The 23,680-nt window shown below is 40.6% G+C and overlaps 1 protein-coding gene across 2 annotated transcripts; it reads right to left on the reverse strand.

Annotated features, from left to right (window-relative positions):
- Positions 1–2,047: 2,047 nt before the first annotated feature.
- On the reverse strand, positions 2,048–23,214 carry LOC311286341 (adhesion G protein-coupled receptor E3-like). 2 transcript variants are annotated; one of them, XM_084402511.1, is made up of 17 exons: positions 23,085–23,214; positions 21,864–21,929; positions 21,555–21,680; positions 21,176–21,409; positions 19,687–19,815; positions 19,508–19,563; positions 18,591–18,680; positions 18,353–18,506; positions 18,083–18,199; positions 17,797–17,999; positions 15,467–15,637; positions 15,193–15,387; positions 9,286–9,503; positions 8,488–8,646; positions 3,776–3,947; positions 3,031–3,120; positions 2,048–2,957 (listed from the first exon to the last, which is right to left on the reverse strand). In XM_084402511.1, exons 1-17 carry the CDS (start codon positions 23,110–23,112, stop codon positions 2,913–2,915), a joined length of 2,253 nt encoding a protein of 750 aa, XP_084258637.1. In that variant the 5' UTR covers positions 23,113–23,214; the 3' UTR covers positions 2,048–2,912. The 2 variants fall into 2 exon arrangements, 1 of the variants encoding a protein (XP_084258637.1); XR_014626538.1 differs by having other exon boundaries at positions 2,901–2,957; positions 3,031–3,681.
- Positions 23,215–23,680: the final 466 nt, after the last annotated feature.

Genomic DNA, 23,680 nt, shown 5'->3' on the forward strand with positions numbered 1-23,680 from the left:
GGGCTTGTCTTTTTATTCTTTGTTTAGGGGAGAGTCTTGTCTTTCTATTCTTTGTTGAGGGGAGGGCTTGTCTTTTCATTCTTTGTTGAGGGGAGGGTCTTGTCTGTTTATTCTTGTTGAGGGGAGGGCTTGTCTTTCTATTCTTTGTTGAGGGGAGGGCTTGTCTTTTCATTCTTTGTTGAGGGGAGGGTCTTGTCTGTTTATTCTTGTTGAGGGGAGGGTCTTGTCTTTTTATTCTTTGTTGAGGGGAGGGTCTTGTCTTTTTATTCTTTGTTGAGGGGAGGGCTTGTCTTTCTATTCTTTTTGAGGGGAGGGTCTTGTCTTTTTATTCTTGTTGAGGGGAGGGTCTTGTCTTTTTATTCTTTGTTGAGGGGAGGGTCTTGTCTTTTTATTCTTTGTTGAGGGGAGGGTCTTGTCTTTCTATTCTTTGTTGAGGGGAGGGTCTTGTCTTTTCATTCTTTGTTGAGGGGAGGGGCTTGTCTTTCTATTCTTTGTTGAGGGGAGGGCTTGTCTTTCTATTCTTTGTTAAGGGGAGGGTCTTGTCTTTTTATTCTTTGTTGAGGGGAGGGTCTTGTCTTTTTATTCTTGTTGAGGGGAGGGTCTTGTCTTTTTATTCTTGTTGAGGGGAGGGTCTTGTCTTTTTATTCTTGTTGAGGGGAGGGTCTTGTCTGTTTATTCTTTGTTGAGGGGAGGGTCTTGTCTTTTTATTCTTGTTGAGGGGAGGGTCTTGTCTTTTTATTCTTTGTTGAGGGGAGGGACTTGTCTTTTTATTCTTGTTGAGGGGAGGGTCTTGTCTTTTTATTCTTGTTGAGGGGAGGGTCTTGTCTTTTTATTCTTGTTGAGGGGAGGGTCTTGTCTTTTTATTCTTGTTGAGGGGAGGGTCTTGTCTTTTTATTCTTTGTTGAGGGTCTTGTCTTTTTATTCTTTGTTGAGAGGAGGGTCTTGTCTTTTTATTTTTGTTGAGGGGAGGGTCTTGTCTTTTTATCCTTTGTTGAGGGGAGGGTCTTGTCTTTTTATCCTTTGTTGAGGGGAGAGTCTTGTCTTTTTATGCTTTGTTGAGGGGAGGGTCTTGTCTTTTTATCCTTTGTTGAGGGGAGGGTCTTGTCTTTTTATCCTTTGTTGAGGGGAGGGTCTTGTCTTTTTATGCTTTGTTGAGGGGAGGGTCTTGTCTTTTTATTCTTTGTTGAGGGGAGGGTTATCCAACTCTTTTTAGTCTGGGGGGGGGGGGTCACGCAACTTTACGTTGACTTTAGAAGATTACTTTAGAAGATTACGTCACGGCAGTTTCCTGCAGCGTCGCTATGACAACCAGGTACTATTGTGGAGGTACTATCTGCAATGGAAAACGGAGCGAAAAGCGAGCCGAGCCGAGGCGAGTCGAGCCGAGTCAAGTCGAGTCGAGCTGGTACTGGTAATGGAAAAGCGCCATAAGTTACCTTGCTAATAAATAGTGCTTCACTATAGTTTGGATATTTATATCCGCAGCAGAGCTGATAGTTGCGACCGGTTCAAATGAACCCTGTAATGAGTCATTTCCTCTGTCGTAATAAGTGATTCTTTCGAATTCCCTATAAATTAATTAATAATTCCTTTTGAGCTAAATTGACCTGTCAGAATCACTAAATTACGTTACATACCGATCCTTTTTTCAGGAGCAGCTTCTTAGCAAAACCAGCTTTATATTGACCTCGTTTGTAAAGCAGTCTGGTGTGTGAAATGATTCGCGCAAACATGAAAGCATTGACGTTGATCGTGGGGAATATTCCCTTTGAAAACAAACTCAGCCACTGCGTCTTCAGCGGTTCGGATTTAGGAACATCAAAATGATGCTGTGTTCCTTATTACACCCAAGAACAGAACACCACAATCGCTTAGACGCCATTCTGCTCATAGACAGTGCTCCAGCGTATCAACAATGACTGCGCCGGTCCGCGCGGACTATGATTGACAGCTCGCTCACGAGCAAGGGCAGGTCGGTGTTGAAACACTGCTGTCAATCAACAATCATGGGAGGGGAGTCCGACCGTGTGACGTCACAAAATCGAACGGCTTGATTTGAGACAGGGGAAAACATATAAGAAGATTTAAAAAAAAACACTGGATGGATTTTTATCATTTTATGATGGTTGTGTACAGGCACTGCCAACACACATTTCAGTACAATCAACTTGTAAAAGTGCATGTACCATTATATGACCCCTTTAAAACCCAGCTACAGTTTCACCTTCATAATCAAACCAAGATCTCCCTCAATAAAACATTTATCATTTTATAGAAGCTGCCTTTTGCATGATCTTAAATGTAAGACTTTCCACTTGCAAAGAAAAGACAAAAACAAACTAAATATTATGTTCAAATAATGGTGTGATCAGTTTTATCTGTTCTTACATTACGGACACGGCCTTTGCTGTGTTTTTCGTAACAGAAAAGGCCTCAGCTTGCACTCGAGAAAGTGCAACTTGCTCATCAACTGCTTTGTGCCTGAATAAACCAAACATTTAAACGAACCTTCTGAGTGACTGATTCAATGACTCACTCGTTAAGACAACGCTTTGCTGCCACCTATTGGTGGTTTTGGTTTCATATTTTAAAGCATATCATTGAATAGATATAATGCATAGATATAGTGGTAAATATAATGCATTTATAAATAGACTATTAGGAGTGAAATATGAAATAATATTGTTAAATATAACAGACATAGTAAAGTAAAAGATTAAAGATAATAAGGTAATTGCAGTCGCATTGGATTAAAACAAATTGTGTCACTTTTTTTCTCGTTGGCACATGCACTATATGATAAACCCACATCTGCAATATTCCTCAGACGACAACAACCCTTTGTGAATGCTTTGTGAAAGTCTTTTACAGAAAATGTTCAAGTGCCTTGTGTTCAGGAGTTTGTAAGCACTTTACATCTGTGACTCTGCTGTGCTGCCGTCGCTCCGCAGAGGTTTCTGTGAAAGACAAAGGAACAATGAAGAATCTGAAGCCACAAACACAGCATTATTACACTCAAACACACTGTACCTGACTGCTGTTGGACCGGCTGACACGGTATTCTGCTTTCTTCTTATGTGGACACGCTCGGCCAAACAGATTGTAATACTCCGTCCTGACCTGAAGGGGGCGACACAACAGCTAAAGCAAATGATGTTTGACTAAATAATAAATTACAGTTTCTGGCCAACCCAAGTTGCTTGCATTCAGAATAGTGGTCGACCGATATGGTTTTTACGATGAAATTAACACTGTAATTAGCAGTTCACACCGTAATGTGATAAGTGATTTGCACACTGGGAATCATATCATACTTTCCATAAATAAAGAGCAGGTAACGCTAATTTTAAAGTACACCTAGAATATGACATGAATATGATGTAGTGGCCATTTGGTAATAGAGCAGCATAGTTTTAAATCAAGGATTTAAAGATACTGTGCTCAGACGCTGGTGTTCTTAGCGCTGTCAAAATAAAAGTACCATCGATGTCAAAATAAAAGCTGCTCAATCAGAAAAACATTGGTCAATGCCAATCACTTAAAAATGCCATATATTGGTCCTTGGGGATATATCGGTCAACCACTACTTCAGAACCCTTGGTATATATGGCATGAATTGCATTTTGTGATCCGTTTGCATCCTTTTTGGGGGGTGAACTGTCACTTCAAATCACTGAAATCCTGCGAGATACAAAACAAACCACTGTTACCAAACCTTCAGTGTGTCGAAGCCAATTCATCATGTGTTTTCTGCTGTCATGGTGTGTGTAAGTACCGGTTTGGACAGCAGGCAGTGCATGATGAAGATGAGCGCCCCCTGGAGGCTGTTGAGGATGGTGAAGAGGTACAACATGACTTCAGTCCCGTTCTCCTGGAAGAGGAAGAAGCCAAAGACCCACGTCCCGCCCAGAACACACAACTGAGCCACTGCGGTCACCGTAAAACTCCTACAGAGAAACACACACTGATAGAAAACAACTGATAGAAAACAATTAAAGACTGATTGAATCTATTTTAAGATCGGAACACACAAACGTTGGGTTTCAATGTTTTATGGGGGCTCTCCATAGACATAATGTTTTTTTATACTGTACCAACTGTATATTCTCTCCCCTTAAACTAATCCTCCCCTACCCTTTCCTGTTTTGAATATCAATCCTGCTAGATGTAGCCTTTTTGAAAATTCAGGGCTATAAAGAAAAGAAAAAGCACAGGCAAAATAATGAGTTTTATGTTTGTAGTATTTTTTTCCTTTAGTATTTTTTTCCTTTCCTATTTTTTTTTTTTTCTTCAAAAATTTTTTTTTGTTTAAAGGTTTTGCCAATGTAAGCTTCGTAACAAGAGTGTACCTTTAAGTTCTGTAAAAATGTTGAAATTGTATGTGTCTGTTCTGAACCAATGAGAGTGTGTGCTGCGGGGGTGTTGAGGGAAATTCCCTTTTTGAGAGAGAGGGAGTTCGGTGAAGGAGATAAGGGTGCGTGATAATTTTTGTTGGATGAGCATTACGTTGGACAGAGACTAATTCTTCTCTGCTGTCTGAACTGAGTTGATGAACAGTTTTGTTTACGATTCGTTCCGAAATTTCAAGCGGTGAGGAGAAGACTGGATCCGAAATCTCGAGGGAGAGTGGAGGACTCGGTTGGAGCTCCTGGCGGAAATTCACCCACGGCCTAATGGAGGACTGATTCATCGGGCATCGTTGATTTGAGATTGCTACCTTCTGAATTTTTTTTTTTTCGGTTTGAAGATATTCGGGACCTTGGACCGCCATCGCGCATTATAGCCTTCATGTTCATGCACATGCAGATGAGTGAGTAACTTACATTTGGACTGAGCTCTGTTGAATCTCAGATTGTTTGGAGGAAAAGTGCACCAACGGTTCATGGAAGTTGTACATGTACTGGTTTAGAGACTAAGTTTGTGGGTTCTCATTTTTATTACTGAGGTATTGAGTGTTTAAAATCTGTTTTGACACATGTGAAGGGGATTTGAAATGAGTGAATGGATTATTATGACTATTTTAAGTCTCTGAAGTACTGAGTTTGGATCAGTTAAAGGGTTGCACTATTTAAATGTGGTAACTGTATTTTAACCTTCTCCATTAAACCCAGTAAATATCCAGCCAGCCAGCTGTGACCTTCCTATCGTTTGTGGCGTTCCATCGAAGGAAGAAATGTATAAGGCCATCAAGCAATTGAGAAACGGGAAGTCAGCCGGGCCAGACACCATTCCTGCAGAAGTTTTAAAAGTGGACGAAGTGACCACTTTGGAAATGCTCTATCCTCTATTCCAAAACATCTGGGAGGAGGAAGACATTCCAACAGAGTGGAAGGAGGGCTATCTCATCAAGCTCCCAAAGAAGGTTGATCTTAGTTCCTGCTCCAACTACAGGGGGATAACACTGCTGTCAACCCCAGGCAAGATATTCAATAGAGTCCTCCTAAACAGGATAAAAGATGCGGTCGACCCACATCTCAGAGACCAACAAGCTGGCTTCAGGAAGAGTAGATCCTGCACTGACCAGATAACAACTCTGCGGATTATCCTGGAACAGTCTTTGGAGTGGAACTCACCTCTCTATGTCAATTTTATTGACTATGAGAAGGCATTTGACAGTGTGGATAGGCAGACCACCTGGAGTCTGTTGAGACACTATGGGGTACCAGCAAAGATCACTAACATCATCAGGAACTCATATGAGGGAATGACCTGCAGAGTGGTACATGGCCAGCAGCTTACCGATGCCTTCCAAGTGCGAACAGGGGTGAGACAAGGATGCCTATTGTCACCCTTCCTTTTCCTGTTGGCAATAGATTGGGTAATGAAGACATCAACTGCCCAGAAGAGGAATGGCATCCAATGGACACCTTGGACACAATTGGATGACCTCGACTTTGCTGATGACCTGGCACTTCTTTCCCACACCCAGCAACAAATGCAGGAGAAGACCAATATCATTGCAACTCATTCAGCAAGCCTTGGACTCATTATACACAAAGGGAAGATCCTCAAAGTCAACAACAACAACACGCCTCCCATCAGGCTAGAAGGAGAAGCACTAGAGGAAGTGGAAAGCTTCACCTATCTTGGCAGCGTAGTCGACAAGTTGGGAGGGACAGAGGCGGATGTGAAGGTGCGGATTGGAAAGGCAAGGGCAGCTTACCACCAGCTGAAGAAAGTCTGGGGATCCTCTGAGCTGCCTAGGAACACCAAAATCAGGATCTTTAACTCCATGATAAAGCCTGTTCTACTGTACGGTGCAGAGACCTGGAGAACAACAGTCACTACCAAGAAGATAATCCAGTCCTTTATTAACACCTGTCTCAGACGAATCCTAAGGGTACGCTGGCCGAACACCATCAGTAACCTGGAGCTGTGGCAGCGAACAGGACAGCAGCCTATTGAGGAAGAGATCCTCCAAAGACGCTGGAGATGGGTTGGCCATACCCTTCGCAAGCCTGCATCAAGCACAGCAAGACACGCCCTCTTTTGGAACCCACAAGGGAAAAGGAAGAGAGGCAGGCCAAGGAACAGCTGGCGCCGCGACCTGGATGCAGATGTGAAGAGGTCTGGCCACACATGGGGACAGTTAGAGAAGTTGGCCCAGGACCGGGACGACTGGAGAGCCCTTGTTCGTGGCCTATGCCCAAAGTTGGGCGATAGGCGTAAGTAAAGTAAGTAAGTAACTGTATTTTTCGTTTCCCTGAACCAGTTAAGATTCCATCACTGTGTAAGCCAATTATTCAGTAGTTTCATATTCTTGTCATTTGTTTATTTTTCTTTGGTTTTATTAATTTTTTTGTTTGTTTGTTTTGTTTTGGGATTATTCAATAAACCTCAGGGTTTATTATAACTTTCTTATGCTCAACCTGTTTTTTTTTTACTATTCTCAAACCCCTGAGAATATATGTTTATTAATTGGAGGCACCGCGCTAAACAAATTATTATTGTAGTATACTTATAGCTAACTGCTCATTCTTCAGGGGAAGGACCAGACATTACCCTTTACTACTGCTGGGATACCAGGGCTCCTTTAATATTATTATACAAGTGTACCCGGCTGGGGAGGGTTACATAAACATAAACCGAATGTCGAATTATTATTATTATTATTTTTTATGTTTTTATTATTGCTCACAACAAAATACAAACAATAACAGATAATAATAATAATGAAAAACAAACCATGCAGAAGAACAGACACCAGTTCTCGCGCGAGTTTCCCATCAAACTCCCGCGAGAATGCAATGAACGCTTAAAGCTTCACCAAACGCGAAGCCATTCAAGCCGACCCTATGACGCGGACTCTCATGCACTCGCTGGTGACAGTTGGTCGGTAGCGAAAAGATGAGTAAATTATGAGAACATTTCTGGGTGTACTGTATTTTCTTTTAATACATAATACAGAATAGAAAAAGACTCCTTAAGATTAGGCTAATCAGTGGAACGATAGAAAAAGAGGAGGACCAAGAGGAGGAGGAGGAAGCCATGCAAGAGAAACAAAAAAGGACAAAACATGCTACTTTCTGTCAGGACTTTAGTCTTTGAAATGAAAAGTTGATTTTTTTTTAAAAAATTAAGAATAAGAAGTCTAATATGTTGTAAATCTGTTTTGAAATAAGTTGTTTTTCAAATAAAGGTTTTCCAAGTGATGTCAGATTGTGTGTATGTGTTTTTATTGTACTTACCCTGTAACTGCATGAAACAAGAGGGTAAGAAGCACCACTTTAATTTATAGCCTGCAATGTCATACTTACCCCGTAACTACATGAAACAAGAGGGTAAGAAGCACCACTTTAATTTACAGCCCGCAATGTCATACTTACCCCGTAACTACATGAAACAAGAGGGTAAGAAGCACCACTTTAATTTACAGCCTGCAATGTCATACTTACCCCGTAACTACATGAAACAAGAGGGTAAGAAGCACCACTTTAATTTACAGCCCGCAATGTCATACTTACCCCGTAACTACATGAAACAAGAGGGTAAGAAGCACCACTTTAATTTATAGCCCGCAATGTCATACTTACCCCGTAACTACATGAAACAAGAGGGTAAGAAACACCACTTTAATTTACAGCCCGCAATGTCATACTTACCCTGTAACTACATGAAATATTTACAGTCTAAATAATTTGCCTAAATAATTTGTTATTTTCCTGGTTGTTACCCCTTTATTCCCAAAACTTTACATATTATTCCCCTATACTTAAACGTATGTACTTTAAAGGTACACTGTAATTACCGAAAGTTACACTGTAATTTCGGTTTAATTACGCAGTATTTTCCTGGTTGTTACACCTTTATTCCCAAGACTTTACATATTATTCCCCTATACTTACACGTAAGTACTTTATAGGTACACTGTAATTACCGAAAGTTATACTGTACTTTCATTTTAATTATGCAGTACTTTCCGGGCTGTAATCTAAAGCGTTACCAAACTATAATAGTATATGAATGATAGTAAAATAACACACACACCTGATCTGTTTGAGTTTGGAGAGGTCTGGATTGAGACTGGAGAATTTTTTTGCCAGTTTCCACACAGTGATGATGAAGAAGAAACAGTTGAGGATGACGATGATGCAGACGGGTGCGAAAAAACTCAAGATAAAATAACGATCAAGAGAGAGCCAACAGCTGGAATGATAAATCAGTCACATGGTTACAAACACACATACACAAACACACATAAACAAACACACACACAAAAGACTAATTCATCCCTCTTCCCCATTCGTATTCCCTTTGAAAATTAATCATAGACTCGTGAATGATCTGATGTGTTGATGTTTGACCATGAAGTAGCTGAAGGAGAATTCTTCTGAACTATTGGAGATCAGGTGGTTGTTGATACCAAATATAACCTATTAAATGATTATCTTTATGGGCAATGTATTTGCTATTCAGACAGGAAGTTGGGGACATTTTTCAAAAGGCTTTAGTTTACATCACAGCCATGAACCTTGATTTAAATGATTTGTTTGCATTTAAGATGAGCAATCAATACTTTTGGTCCATTAGTGTTCATAATTGTCAAAACATTTATTGAATTTTCAGTTAAAAAAAGAACATTTGTAAACGTTTTATGCAATTTAACCATAGTAAGAATTGTATTAAGAGTATTAAGACTAGTGTAGTTTGGAATAGGTAGAATGTGCCTGCAAAAAAAATATATGATCAGAATATCGTCTAATAATTATGCATGTGCATATACATGTACATAGAGACACACACACATAATTATACAGCTGAACAGCATTGGTTGCAGAAACTCACTGTCTTTGGGTGCCGTATCCCTTTGGGAAGGTGATGGCAGAGATAATGACGATGACGAGAGGGACTCCGTATCCCACAGCACACATGTAGAGATGTTTTACTGTGGTGTGAAACACCAGCACAACCATCCTGTAGAGCTGAACCCCCTCCAGCAGCATCCAGCAGAATGCAGACAAGAAGAAGAAATGAAGCAGCCCGGCCACAATCGCACACGCTACCTGAGAGACAAACAGACATGTCAGATCAGCTCCTGTTTGATTACAATGACATTTTACATTTTGTGTTAAATAAGCCAGTGTTATTAGCCATTAACTAACACCAGTGTCTGAAGTGGTGTGCGAAGACCTCCGCATGGGCAGGGGCCAAATTAGATAAGGGCAAGGGGGGGAGGATAGGGGTTCTGTAGAAATTGCGTTAGTACGTCACATATGTAACCTGAGATGTTCCCTTTCAGATGGGAACTTTGACACTGTGCCATGGTGTTGACACTATGGGAATGATAATACCCACACCACCATGCTAGGCTGTTACCTTTGGCTCAGGCAAATTCTGAAGGCAGAACGACCTGGTTCATCCATGAAGAACCTGAGATCCTGGGGGCGTATTACAGAAATGTTCTTTCTTAAGTCTTAAGTTAAGATCTGACAAGTTCATTTAGGATTTTTCACAAATTCATATTTCTGAAGCAAATCTTAACCCTCTGGGGTCTGAGGTGTTTTTGGGGTCCTTGAGATGTTTTGACATGCCCTGACATTTGTGCTTTTTTCAGTTGCTTATAAACATATTAATGGCAAAGGTGTCATGACACTCTATTTAGCACAAACAGGGCTACCATAATATGTGAGCAACATATATGTACATGTTTGTATTTTTGAGAGAATAATGTTTATGCATGGTTATTGAAAAAACTAAAACTTAAAGTTTCTGAAATAAGGCCACAAAACACATACTAAATATGTGTCAATAAGACTTCTGAATAATGCATTTTGTCGCCTAGAGTTTTTTCTTCAAAATGATGTGAAAATCATCCTGCCTAATCATTCACATAAAACAATACATTGATTTAAGTTTTGTAAGACACTTTTTGTTTGGAAAGGCAATATGGGGGTGGGCGTAAACGATCCAACATAAATATTTAGTAGTTCACACCTGATAATACAATGGCCCGCATAATTAGCCTTTCATTAAGGTGTGTCACTGAGCCACAAGAAAGAATGCAAGGACAAAATAAATAAATAAATATATATATATATATATATATATATATATATATACAATTTGCAAGCACAATTTGTGAAAAAATATATATAAAATATAAAATTGGTTCACAGTTGGAAACACAGTTGTTGTTTGTTTGTTTTTTCACAAATGGTGCTTGCAAATTGTATAATATCCAAGGTAAACATTTCTAGTAATTGTGCAGTTAATTGTTCTCATACTGTATTTTCAGTAAGTTTTGGAATATATTCTCTACCCAAATATGTCACTAATAAAGCACAATAAAAATAATTTAAAGAGAAAGCTTATATTGACCTTTTAAGATTTTGTTCTATCCTTGTATATATATTTTTTGCTATTTTAACCATTTAAATTTTAACAATATTTCCAGTGTAATCTTTCTTTGTAAAAACTAAAGTATACATTTTATCATACGTATTTCAAAGTTAAGGATTCATTAGTTTGAATATAGCCTACATTGGAACAAACACTATAATAACATCTTAGTTGATGACTATATTTTTGACAAAACATAATATATATATATAGCCTATATAGATGTGGCAGTATTTTACAGTAAAAACTTTATAATCTATCCGATTTTTGTAGTCGATTTTTACTCATCTCAGTATAGCAATAGAGTTTGGTAAAAGCTGCTCATTCATTCACACACAGAAACACGATTCATATTTAAACAGTCTTTTTGCGTGTAGCCTACAGACACTATTGTGATTAGAACAAAGCAAATATAGAACTGACCTATTCCTCAGCTGGATCTGTTGCTCCTCGAAATGAAACTTCCAGCACTTCTGAGGTAAATTTTCCAGGAGTATTATTAAGATAGTATTATTCCTCACAGCGTCGTAAAGTACATGACTCTGATAACTCGCTGTGTGTGTTATCCAGCTGATGTAGGCGTTCACAGGTTTGTATGGATTAAAACATAATAAGCTGAAAGAGAACGACTGACATCTCTCTCTTTTCATACATATTACATAAACTTAGAATATTTGTTTTTTTTATAAAAATTACTTCATTTAAAAGAAGAGAATTCAAGCTTCATGCCTGTGTGTCTGTATGCCTGTTTGACTGAGTATGCGCTGAGTTACGGTTCATTTTCGGACGCGTTTCAGAATGGAATTCACTGACAGAGAGAAGGCAGAACTCGCATCATGTTTATTTTTCTTTTTTTGGCGAAAAGCACAACAGTTTGTTTTTATTTTGAGTATACACAAAAAAAAAACACACTTAACAGGATCGATTGATGTATAACACAAGTATGTAAAATCAAAATCAACAGAGTATTTTGACTCTCTTTTGCACTGATAAGGAAAAAAGCGAGCTGGTATTCATATTACAGAAGCAAATCTTAAGTTGATTTAGGGTTCTTATCCTATCTTACAAAATCTCATCTTATCTGTAGTTAGGAAATTTAAACCCTTCCATTGAGTTCGGTAATCAACTCTCTGGTCTGTTACCAAGCAACCAACGACACACAAACAGCTGGTGTGAAGTAAAACGGAAAAACTGGAGAATGGAGAAACAAAATAAGTGGTGCTTTTCATTAAGTAAAGTTTTGATAAGCTTGGTAGAAAGGGCAAAGCCTAATCTTTTTATTTCATAGGAGTCTGTAATTATTTGTCTGAGTTTTGTCGTCAAAGTGCAGCACATCATTTGGGTGTTCATAAAGTCTTTCCACCGTCAAACATCGCTGTTCTTCCTCTTGTATCATTAATACATGTGACGCCATTCTCAGACAGGGCTATTATTGTGTGATTTTTATAGTTGGCTTTCAAATAATTTTGAAGTTAGGACAGAAATTGGTCCTCGTCGGGTTTTTTATCGGAAGATTCGACATGTTGAATCGCCGTCGGGCCGTCGGTGAAGGAGGGAACTCTGACTTGCTGTTCAGCTTAGTGAACAATTCAGTGCACAAGAATAATAGCAAAACAGCGAGCAAAAAGTCAAAACGGTACAGATAGAAGGCTGTTCTAATGTTACATCATCTTACCTGAGTGTTCCTTGCCGAATATTTCAATATTAACATGAGCGGAGTGGAATACAGAAAGTGTTTAGAAGGATTGATATTCAACAGTAAGCACGCACTGCTTTGTTTAGGTTTATGTATCTGCAGCCTGCAGCATCGGTTTCCCTTTTTGAATGATGAATATAGACGAATATAGACGAATATATCTGCAGAAATAGACAGTTGTCTTATTTACACGCATGCGCAGAACACGCATTCTAGCTGACGGTCGGCTGTAGTTCTCTCTGTGTTCAAGTGCAGCTTTTCCCCCCAACGCAGGCGACTTTCATCAGCGCTAGTTCTTTGGCGTCAGTTTGGTGTGTCCCGGGCTTAACCCCTAAAGGCGAAGCCATACTGCACGCCTCATAAGAGAGGGCAATGGCATCAGTGATCCAATTTGAAATATGCTGTTTAGTGACCACATTTCCCTTATTGTAGTAACTGAAATAGACTAAGAGCTGAGAGGATTTCCACCACTGGCCCGAACGGTGGACATAAATACTCAAAGGCCGGACCGGACATAGCAGGTGAAGAGTTTCTTGCTTCCACTATTCATGAGGCAGAGGAAAGAAAGCTTTCAAAACTATAGGCTGACTATTTGGAGAAGGCACCTTAGCGATATAGTCCGGCCTGGGGTATAAAATAGCCTTGACCTTTCCAGGAGCAAATGGAGCTTCTGTTATTGCCCTCCCAGGACAAGAGATAGGTCCCAAGAAGGAACTCACAGCTGACTGATAAGCTTTGCCGTCAGGGGAACAGTGGGTTAACTCCTTGGATGCAAACAGATCCACTTCCACTCAGCCTCAACAGGATGTCTGCCCCCAGGTTTACATGTCCCAGAATATAAACGGCTCTCAGGGAGGGAAATTCAGTATTCAGTCTCTGCTCAGAACAGGATCTGCTGCGTCTGTCAGGAAAAAAAAAAGCCCGTAGCCCGCCCTATGTAAGAAACTACCGTAGTGTTGTCTCTGCGGACTAACACATGATAGCCCATCAACTGAACGGGAAAGTATTTCAATGCCAGAAATTCCACCCTTATCTCAAGACAATTTATGTGCCACGAAAGATCCCTTCCCTTCCAAAATCCCTGAGCGGAGTGGCCCCCTGAGGGAAGCATCTGTCGTTAGAGTCTTGCAACAACAACACGCCCCGAGGATGGGGCCCTGATTTAGAAACCAATGTCTCTTTCAAAGCTGAAGGATACAAAGTTCTCTGTGCGTAACCATTATTACTCTGGAAGGATGGTTAAGAAGATGAAACCCCTTGTCCTTGAGCCAGAACTGGTATGGCCTCGTGCAGCCGACCCAATGGAATGATGCTGGCTGCTGTCGCCATGAAACCTAACTGTATTTGAACCTGAACAACTGACAACTTCAGGTCTAGCCTAATGCCTTCATGGTTAAGATAGAGTCTACACGTGCAAGAGACAAACATGACTCCATCATTGTAGAGTCCCAAACAACTCATAGAAAAAGGGTTCTCTGAGAGGGAGATTGGAAAAAAACTTCTTTAGGTTCAACCTGAGCCCCAAACACTTCATATGAGCACGCACAACATCTCAATGTCATGCTGCTAGCTATTTCAACTGGGATAAAATCAACCATACATCTATATAATTGAGCACACAAATTCCCTGGAGTCCCAGAAGAGCCAGAGCAGGATCAGTGCACTAGTTTGTCAAGGCTAGGCTGAAAGGAAGCACTCGATACTGGTAAGCTTGGCCCCAGAAAACAAACATGAGAAATGTATTGTGTTCTGGCCAAATCTCATCTGGAAATAAGTTTCCATTAGGTCTATTGTCACAAACCAATCCTTGGGTTGAATTTGAGACAATCTGAGTTTAAACGTTAGCATCTTGAATCTGTATGTCCTCAGAGTACAATTAAGGTCATGTGGATCCAAAACTGGATGCAGCCCCCAGTCTTTTTTGGGCACAATAAAGTACCAGCTAAGAAACGTGCCTCTCTCACATGAAGATGTACAACTTCTATGGAGCCTTTCGCCAAGAGAGGATGCAGTTTTTGATTTAGGAACCTTGACTGATCTTGATTTACTGCTGTTTTTAACACCCCATTGAAATGAGGCGAATGGGAGGCAAACTGAATTGTGTAACCTTTTTCCAAAATATTCAGAACCCTCTGAGAAACACTGGGCAGAAGCTGCCACACTGCCACAAAGTTTGACAGAGGGATCATTTAAATAGAGTCTACCTCTTTGGGACCCTGAAACAAAGAACTGGCAAGGAAACATCGAACAAGCCCTAGAAAGAGATTGTCCATGAGCAAGGGTGGGTCTACCGTTGGGTGTGTCTGCTCCTCGGGTCACCAATGGTGGCAAAGCAGGCAGAAGCACCCTCTGAGGGCATAGTGGGTGGTCTGGTACACCATGTTGTGGTATGTCCAGACCTTCCGCGAGAAGGTACCTAATATTAGGTCATCTAAACTGAGTCCAAACAAATGTTCCAAGTGTCCTTCCACTGCACTGCAGTGAATTGCAGTTGTAAAGTAATATGGAATATGAAGCACAGGGACATCTGGTTATAAGCATTTTAAAAGGAAAGAAAAGTTCTGACATGAGGCCCATTTGAGCAACAGACAGGGTAATATTTATTATTTTCAAATAAATCCTTCACGACCAACACTTGTTTTCTCATTCGAACACACCTGATTGTGAGTACTGGAGATCCCGCAGAGGAAGACGAGGTCTGCGATGAAGAGGCACACGCTCAGATGAAGATGAATGCTGTTTCGGGTCCCTTGGATGGAGCGACAGAAACGGAACGTCAGGATACAGAGAAATAAACAGAGCAGAGACAGAACTAAACCCACACGCGTGATCAACACCAGCTCAAACGTGTCCTGGAGGAAAGGAAGAGCAAACGGACGTGTTAATATCATCATAATTTAGTCTCAAATCTGAAATATGTCACACATGTACCTGGACAGGGTAGAGGGCCATGAGCAGAGCGAAACTACTGAGATGAGAGTAGGAACACATTGTATGAGTGTCATTAGACCACACCTTCTCACAGGCCTTCCCAGACCACGCCCCCACTTTCTCATTCCAGAACACACAGGAATAAACCACACCCTCAGACTCCGCCCTCTCCTGAAGAAGGGAGAAGAAGAGTTTAGGAAATGAGGAATTAGTGAACACCTGCCTGAAAAGTGCCACGAGATCTCGTGATATTAAAACACAACAATATTTCTTGTCAAGTTGAAAAGCAGAGCAAAGAGGACATGGACAAAGCGCTGATAGACAAGACAGAGCATGACATGAAGCAAAGTCTCAGCTTTATGTAAACAGGTCACGTGTTGTGTTTGTCCAGTCAGTAACAGTGACACAGCAAATGTGCAAATAAGGACTTTAACCCAGGGTTTAGGAATGTGTTGTGTGAAACGGAAGCTTATGGAATAACCAGGATTAACTGTTAACCCCGGGTATAGTATGAGCAATGTGAAACTTGAATAAAGACAACCCAGGATTTCGTTTACCCAGGGTTTAGAATGACCCGGGGTTAACTATTTCAAATTTGCAAAGCCCTATTATGTACTTTAACAGTTGTTAAATAAAACTATATAATTTCTTGCATTTGACACTTTATTTGAACCAAATGCTTCATTCTTATTATATATGTTATAATATATGTATTTTAAGTAATTCTAAAGACTTCTGTTCACATCATCATCATTTGCCTCTAGTCCTGTTTGGGACATAGGCCGTCAACAAGAGCTCTCCAACAGTTCCGGTCCTGGGCCAGTCTCTCCAGTTGTCCCCATGATAGTCCCATTTTCTTGGATTCTGCCTCCAAGTCTCGTCGCCAGATGTTTCGGGGGTGGCCTCTTTTTCTCTTGCCTTGAGGGTTCCAGGTGAGTGCCTGTCTGGTGATGCTGTTAGCAGGTTTCCAGAGGGTATGGCCAATCCAGCGCGCCATCTTCTGTAGAGGATTTCTTTCTCTACAGGCTGCTGTCTGGTTCTCTCCCACAGTTCCCTGTTACTGATGGTAACTGGCCATCTGATTCATAGTATTCGCCTGAGGCAGGTGTTGATGAACGTCTGGATTCTCTTCATGGTTGAGGCTGTTGTTCTCCATGTTTCTGCTCAGTATAGGAGTATTGGCTTCACGATGGTATTGAAGAGTTTGATCTTGGTGTGGATGGTCAGGGCAGGCTGCTGGAAAGCTGTTCTTGCCTTGCCGATACGCACTTGTACGTCTGCATCGGTACCTCCCTGCTTGTCAAAGATGCTGCCGAGGTAGGTGAAACTCTCCACCTCCTCCAGCGCTTCGTCTTCCAGCTTGATGGGTGCTGTGTCGGCTGCGTTGACCTTGAGGACCTTGGTCTTCCCTTTGTGGATGTTCAGCCCAATGCGTAAGGAGTTTTCTGCCACAGTGTTGGTCTTCTCCTGCATCTGTTGCTGGGTGTGCGAGAGAAGTGCCAGGTCATCGGCAAAGTCGAGGTCGTCCAGCTGTTTCCATAGGGTCCACTGAATACCGTTCCTTCTCTGTGCTGTTGTTGTCCTCATGACCCAGTTTATGGTAAGCATAAACAGGAAAGGAGAAAGCAGGCACCCCTGTCTTACGCCAGTCCGCACTTGGAAGTTTTCCGTGGCTTGGGTGCCGTGGATCACTCTGCAGGACAGTCCGTCGTATGAGTTCCGGATGATATCGGTGATCTTTATGGGCACTCCATAATTACGTAGAAGCTTCCAGAGTGTCTGCCTGTCCACACTGTCAAATGCTTTCTCGTAGTCAATGAACAGATTGTTCACATAGGTCTAGTTTTATTTCCACAAAACACATCAGATTACTCGATTATTCGTCAAAATAATCGACCGAGTACTCGATTACCAAAAAAATTAGAAACACCCTTAGATTAGTTTCAAAATGCTACTGCATTATTTTGCATTTTGTGTCTTTCAGTCGAATAAAATACTATTTTTTCATCATTGAAGATTTCATAAAAATAATGTTAAAATATCATCTTGTCTTTTTATCGTGAACCCAATATTGTGTATCCTTAAACTAAGTGTTTCATCACACCCCTAATAATTATAAATCAATGATACTAAAATAAGACTGGTGGAGCATCTTGGGCCAGAAACAAACCAGCTACTTGCTGGTCATACCAGCTTAATGTGGTCATGCTGGTTTTTGGAACATAATATGGTGAACCAGCTAGAATCCAGCTTAAACCGGATTTTCAAACAGGGAATGCACATTTATTTGGTTTTTCATCTGTATCTATTAAACTGTTTAACTTCTTCACCTGCTCGTGTGTAAAGATGAGCGTCACCGGCTCAGAAAGCTGTTTGGTTTCTGGATTACTGACGACGACCGTCACCACCTTCGAGTTGAGCTGATAAGTGATGTTTCTCTCTCTATCGTCTGATCTCTCTCTGCTCATCGTGTGAAACTGATTGCTGGATGAGTTCATATCTTTAAAACTGACCAGCGCCACAAATGCAAAGCCTAAAAGACAACAACATTTACATCGGGTCTTGAATGCACTGATGCTTTCATAAGTACATATATGTGCATGTGAGTATTTGTACCTGGATATGATTTCCCTACAACTGTTTCCCAGCTGGTGTTGAAGAAGGCGGAGTCTGTGCTCAGAGTGACACACCCACTGGGCGGAGTCTGATTCCGTGTGACTGCAACCTCAGCGACTGTGATTCACACGATCATACAGAACAACTGCTTTCAGTACTTCCAGTACTCAATATCAATTTCATTTTATGCACATTTGAAACACAGTATTTCCATTCAGTAACACAATGAGATAATGTGTAAACTGTAAACTGTAAATGTTTGCGTCTCACAGGTGTTGTGCGTCTCCATCCTGGTCACAGGCTCTTTAAGCTGAGGTCCGATCAGATGCATGTTGTTCTCCACCGTGTCCAGAAACTGACTCAGCGTCTTGCCGTCAGCGATGTTCCCATCCGACAGCAGATCATCGGTGGAATTGAAAAAGTTCTGTGAAATTAATTTCATTCAGCCACTGTGCAAGTGCATGTACACAAACTACTATGAGAATACATCATGCAGTGTGTGTTTAACCTCCAGTAACTTCTCCCCGGTGAAATGTTCTCCCTGTGTGTTATTCAGAGACTCACAGCTGTTCTTCAACAGTGACATCAAATGCTTCAACTGAAAGAAGACACAGAAATCAAATTCTATAGACATCTTTAATGTTAGTTGTAACCTTATATTTACTCACAATGTACATTCGTTGAAAGTTTACTTGTAATTTTCCAAGACCTTAACTTTCGCCAAATATCAATAACATCACAAAGAATGTTTTTCTACGAACATTTCATGTCAACATTCATAAGGTACAAATAACATCACAGGGAGGTTTGACATCACATGTGAGGTTTTGCGCTCGTGCACGGCTGCACGCGAAGTCAGCACTAGCAGCTACTCACCTGTCCAGAAGAAACAGTGCAACCTCGGCGTCCGATTTAAAAAAATGTCAGTTCTTTAAGTTCTCTCCACCTTTCAAAAGCCTTCCTGATAACTATTCGTGTCTTGGAATAAACACGATGGTATTCCCTCGCCCTAATCCTCCTCCTCATCTTGGGGATTGACTCAGCCATGTTCAATTTCTCTTGTTCGTTGATAGACGCTGGCTTCTTCTTCAGCTCCGACTTCGCGTGCAGCCGTCACCGTGCACGAGCGCAAAACCTCACAACACCCACCCCCTGTCGGTGATTGGTTGGAACACTTTATTTTGGTTTTGAGTGGTTGGTGAAACCAATTGTTTTTGTGTGCAGAACTCAGAGCCTAGGCTGCCTACAGAGACGCGGTTTTATGGGGCGGGCAGCTAGCGGATCGTTAGGAAAGATTAGATGAATGTGATCATTTATGTTTGGGCCTTTTTTGGGCCTGAAATCGCTGATACAACCTTTAACATAACATAATAATATTAATTATATAATTATAACAATCATAATAAGCAGAAGTACACATTCTACCTTCTTCGGTGTGTGTTCTGCATCAGGCTGAGGTTTAAACTGATCACAGTCCAGTTCTGTGCACAACATCAGGAAAGACCAAAATAACTAAAAAGCCTTCAGTGCACTGATTAACTTGTACAAGACTCTCGTTAGCTGCTGCATAATGAACAGAGCAATCTCCCTGCTGTAATGCTCACCGATGCATTTTGACTGGTTGTTGCCGTAGTTACTGTAACCCGGGTCACATTCGCAGATGAAGCTGCCTGGGTGATTTCTGCACACTGCGTTTGTGCCGCAAACATCTGGATCTTTACACTCATCGATGTCTGTGAGAGAGAGAGAGAGAGAGAGAGAGAGAGAGAGAAAAGATGGGGTGAGAGAACATTATTAGAATATTAATAATATTAGAATTAATGTCATTTTAAAGTGCTCTTATTATGCCCTTTTATGAAGTCTTGATTTTGTTTTTGGGGTGTACTAGAATATGCTTTCATGTTTGATTGTTCAAAAAACACAATCATTTTACATTATTACAGCACCTCTCTCCCTAGTCTGTCTCGAATGCGTCTTTAGTTCCTGTTTCCATGAAGCCCCTCCTTCCGAAATACAAAATGTGCTGTGATTGGTTAGCTGGCCCAGTGTGTTGTGATTGGCAGCGCTTGTTTGGGAAATGTCACACCCCTTAACCGAGAGTTTCATCTGCTCAGGTGTAAATATTAAGGATGGCGTCAATTTCAAACCAATTCAAGCCTGATTCAAACTTAAGAATGTTAACAAACAAGAGGATCGTCCAGAACGGATTTCATGCACGGATTTCACAGGACGTTTCAGAGTATAATGTATAATTTTCTTACACATTTTAGATACGATGTTATACACCATTTCATCATGATATTTATCGGAAAACTCTGGTAATACAAACAGTAATCGATCACAAAACCATGGTTAATATTCCTAAAGGGCGGTGAACAGTCTTACAAAAGCGAGAGCTTAAACGCCATGTCAACAACACTAATGTTGGCTAGCATGCGAACAGCTTTTCCTTTTGTTTACATCGTAGCAAACACATAAAACTTATAATTGGAACTGTTAATAGAAAACACAACTACAAATAATTAGACATACTTGCAATTTGTGATCCACAAACAACACCTTGTCCCGAAAAAGTGGGAACTGGGAAGTTTTTGTGTGTAGCCTGCATTGTACTATCTTATAGTTTCTGGAAGCTGTTCTCCGTAAAATGTGCAGCACAAAGATAAACGTTGGGGTTATAATGTTTAGGAACAGTGTTTAAAATCAATTTTAATCACTCTCGTCAGCCTTAGGAAGATCAAATGAGGAAACGGGATGGACACAACAGTGTCTCTTTGGCATAGCGACACCACAGTCTTCTCTAATGCAGATCAGCCAGGCCTCGCACCTTTTCAGGGTTTTACGTGTCGCGGGATTATTTAAATGAGTAACATTATGACTTCACAAAGCCCATAAAAAAGCGATGAGGTACAAACGGGTACTCTGTTGTAGTTCTTGGAAAGTGGATTCTGTTAAAATATCTCCCTTTGGGGTGGACTTTGAGCTTTGTAACCTTGCAGATCTTTTTTATGCTCAAACAGCAACATTACACACTAACTAAAGTTGAATAAGTGGAAAAGCGTAATAAGACGTATAACATAATATAAAAGGCACCTTCACATTTTGATTCAGAGCCAATTGAGCTCCGAAAGTTCATCCGAGTTGAGCTCTGCATGTCCATTTCATCATCTCTGTCAAAATACATTTCATCACTCAAATCGTACTCATCATCAACAGGTAAGCCCCGAAAGTCCATTTCAGGTAAGTTCGTAACAAACTTATCAGTTGTGCTCTCAAACTCCACATCACCAGAGCCGGAAAATTCATTCTCGGGACACTTGTTTACATCTGACAGGAGGGAAAGAAAGCAGTTGGCAAATTATGAACTGCAAATATTGTGTCATTAATTATCAAATGCGTTTATGTTTTGTAAAAAACAGGATTAAAGTTTCCACTAAATGAATATGGTGGACTCCTCAATCCTCTCTAATACCTGTACACTGGGTTGGGACGCTCATTATGAACCCTTGAACACAGGCGCAGGAGTAACTTCCATGTGTATTGACACACTCGGAGTGATCGCCACACACACTCGGAGAAGTTGCACACTCATCCTCATCTGAACAACAGACAGACAGAGGAGTGGATTGAGGAAGGAAACATGTCAATATAAAGTTACAAAGACTACAACTACAGTGACACATACTCCCGCTTTTAAATGTGCAGACCATTAAAAACTTCATTAGTTGAACTGTTCATTTAAAAAATAAAATATTTAATCAAACCACGAGGTCATAATTACCAACACATTTCATTTGAACAAGTTTAAATCCAATGAGACATCCACTACATGACGGCAGAAAGAGACCTGGGAAGAGAAAGAAAAAATACAGTGATAGTAAAAACTCACAATAACTTTGTAGAAGTTTTTTTAGCTATAATTTTTACGTATGGTTAACATCATTAAATGTGTGCAATTTGCAGCCAAATCGCATTTGATGAGACAATCCGGCTAAGCATATTGTGGAAAAACATACAACATACAACATACAAAAAACATAAGAATTCGCGGTTTCGCGCGTTCTTACAATTTAACAGTTAACGGTCATATCCCTCAGCGATTCATATTGGTTTTGATTTCTTAAACGAATTCATTTGTATATGAGAAGTTAAATGTATTTTAATCGATTTTGCTTGTAGTTGAAGGGAGCGTGTTGGTAAGTGTAAAGACGGAGATATAGCGGAGATATCTACCAAACTGTAGCCTGTATGTTCAGTGATAAGATATTGCACATTTTAGCCTTTTCCAAATTTTTACTGCATTTTTAAAGTTTGTTAAACTTCGGTGTTAATCTGCATACCATGTAGTTTAGTTCAGATGTTAAAGACAACATACAACCTGTACTGATTTATTGCGAATGTGAAATTGTTGAAATGAAGCTATATTTTGTTTTTCTGTTGTATATGAGGCAGAGAAAACTGTAAAACATTGAGCCTCATGAGCTGTAAATTAAAACGGTCATATTCGTAGCCAATTTGGCTTCTGTTGACAAAATATTTTCTGCAATAATTGATGCAGAATGTCATAAAAGCTGCAGACAGAGCTAACTTGTATTTAATATACAAACAGTAGCTCCTCCAGACCGTCGGGTTCGCGAGCATGTGCTGGACTCATGTGGGTGGTCAAAAAAAACAAAACTCTTTTGTGCACTATTTCACAATCATTTCCACACTGTCAGTCTTTCTTACACTGGGGCGATATCTGGGTGTGTTGGTGTATTAGAAAGAAACTAATTGTGATACTGGGTTGTGAATAATATCCTCGAGTCTCTCTGGTTTCAAGTTTCTAACAACGGAAATCATCGATCTTAAAGAAGAAGTCTTGTTTAACACAGACAGGCACAGTTCTGTACTTGTGGTCTTTGACACATGTTCCCAGCTGCTGTCTGACTACTAATCCAGCTAAAGTGCGTCAGAAATACACTTCAGATGTGAACAGAGTGAAACAATATAGGCTACTCACCCAAAAGAAGTTTCCATTTTAGCTCCATGTTAGGAAACAGTTAGGGACCGTTCGGCACTTATGGAATGGACCACTGGAGGAAAATAGTGTCTTTTTAATGTCTTTTTATTCTTTGTTGAGGGGAGGGTCTTGTCTTTTTATTCTTTGTTGAGGGGAGGGTCTTGTCGTTTTATTCTTTGTTGAGGGTCATCCAACTCTTTTTAGTCTGGGGGGGGGGACACACCCAACTTTTGTATTCATGAAAACAGCTAAATGTCAAAGTGGCTTGTTTGGTGCATATTTTTCCATGTACGTAGCTCCATGTAGCTCTCTCGGCCTCGGCCCCCCATCGCTATCAGATGGGTCTAATCCAACAAAAATCCAGTTTGGCGCTGTTTGACAGTGCTCCAGTGTAAGCGCTCAGAAAAAAGTGCATCATGTCAGAACAGAACGCCAATGAAATGTTTACCCGGCAAATAATGAACTTTTGTGATTGTGAATAAGTGCTGTGTCCTGTGAGTGTAACTCTACCGCTGCATTAACATGTGGTGTGAATGTACGTCGAGTTTTACAGTATTGGGACCGAACTGGAGCCAGAACTGCAGCTGATCGTGCGG

Source organism: Rutilus rutilus, assembly GCF_951802725.1.
Source record: "Rutilus rutilus genome assembly, chromosome: 2".
NCBI lineage: Eukaryota > Metazoa > Chordata > Actinopteri > Cypriniformes > Leuciscidae > Rutilus > Rutilus rutilus.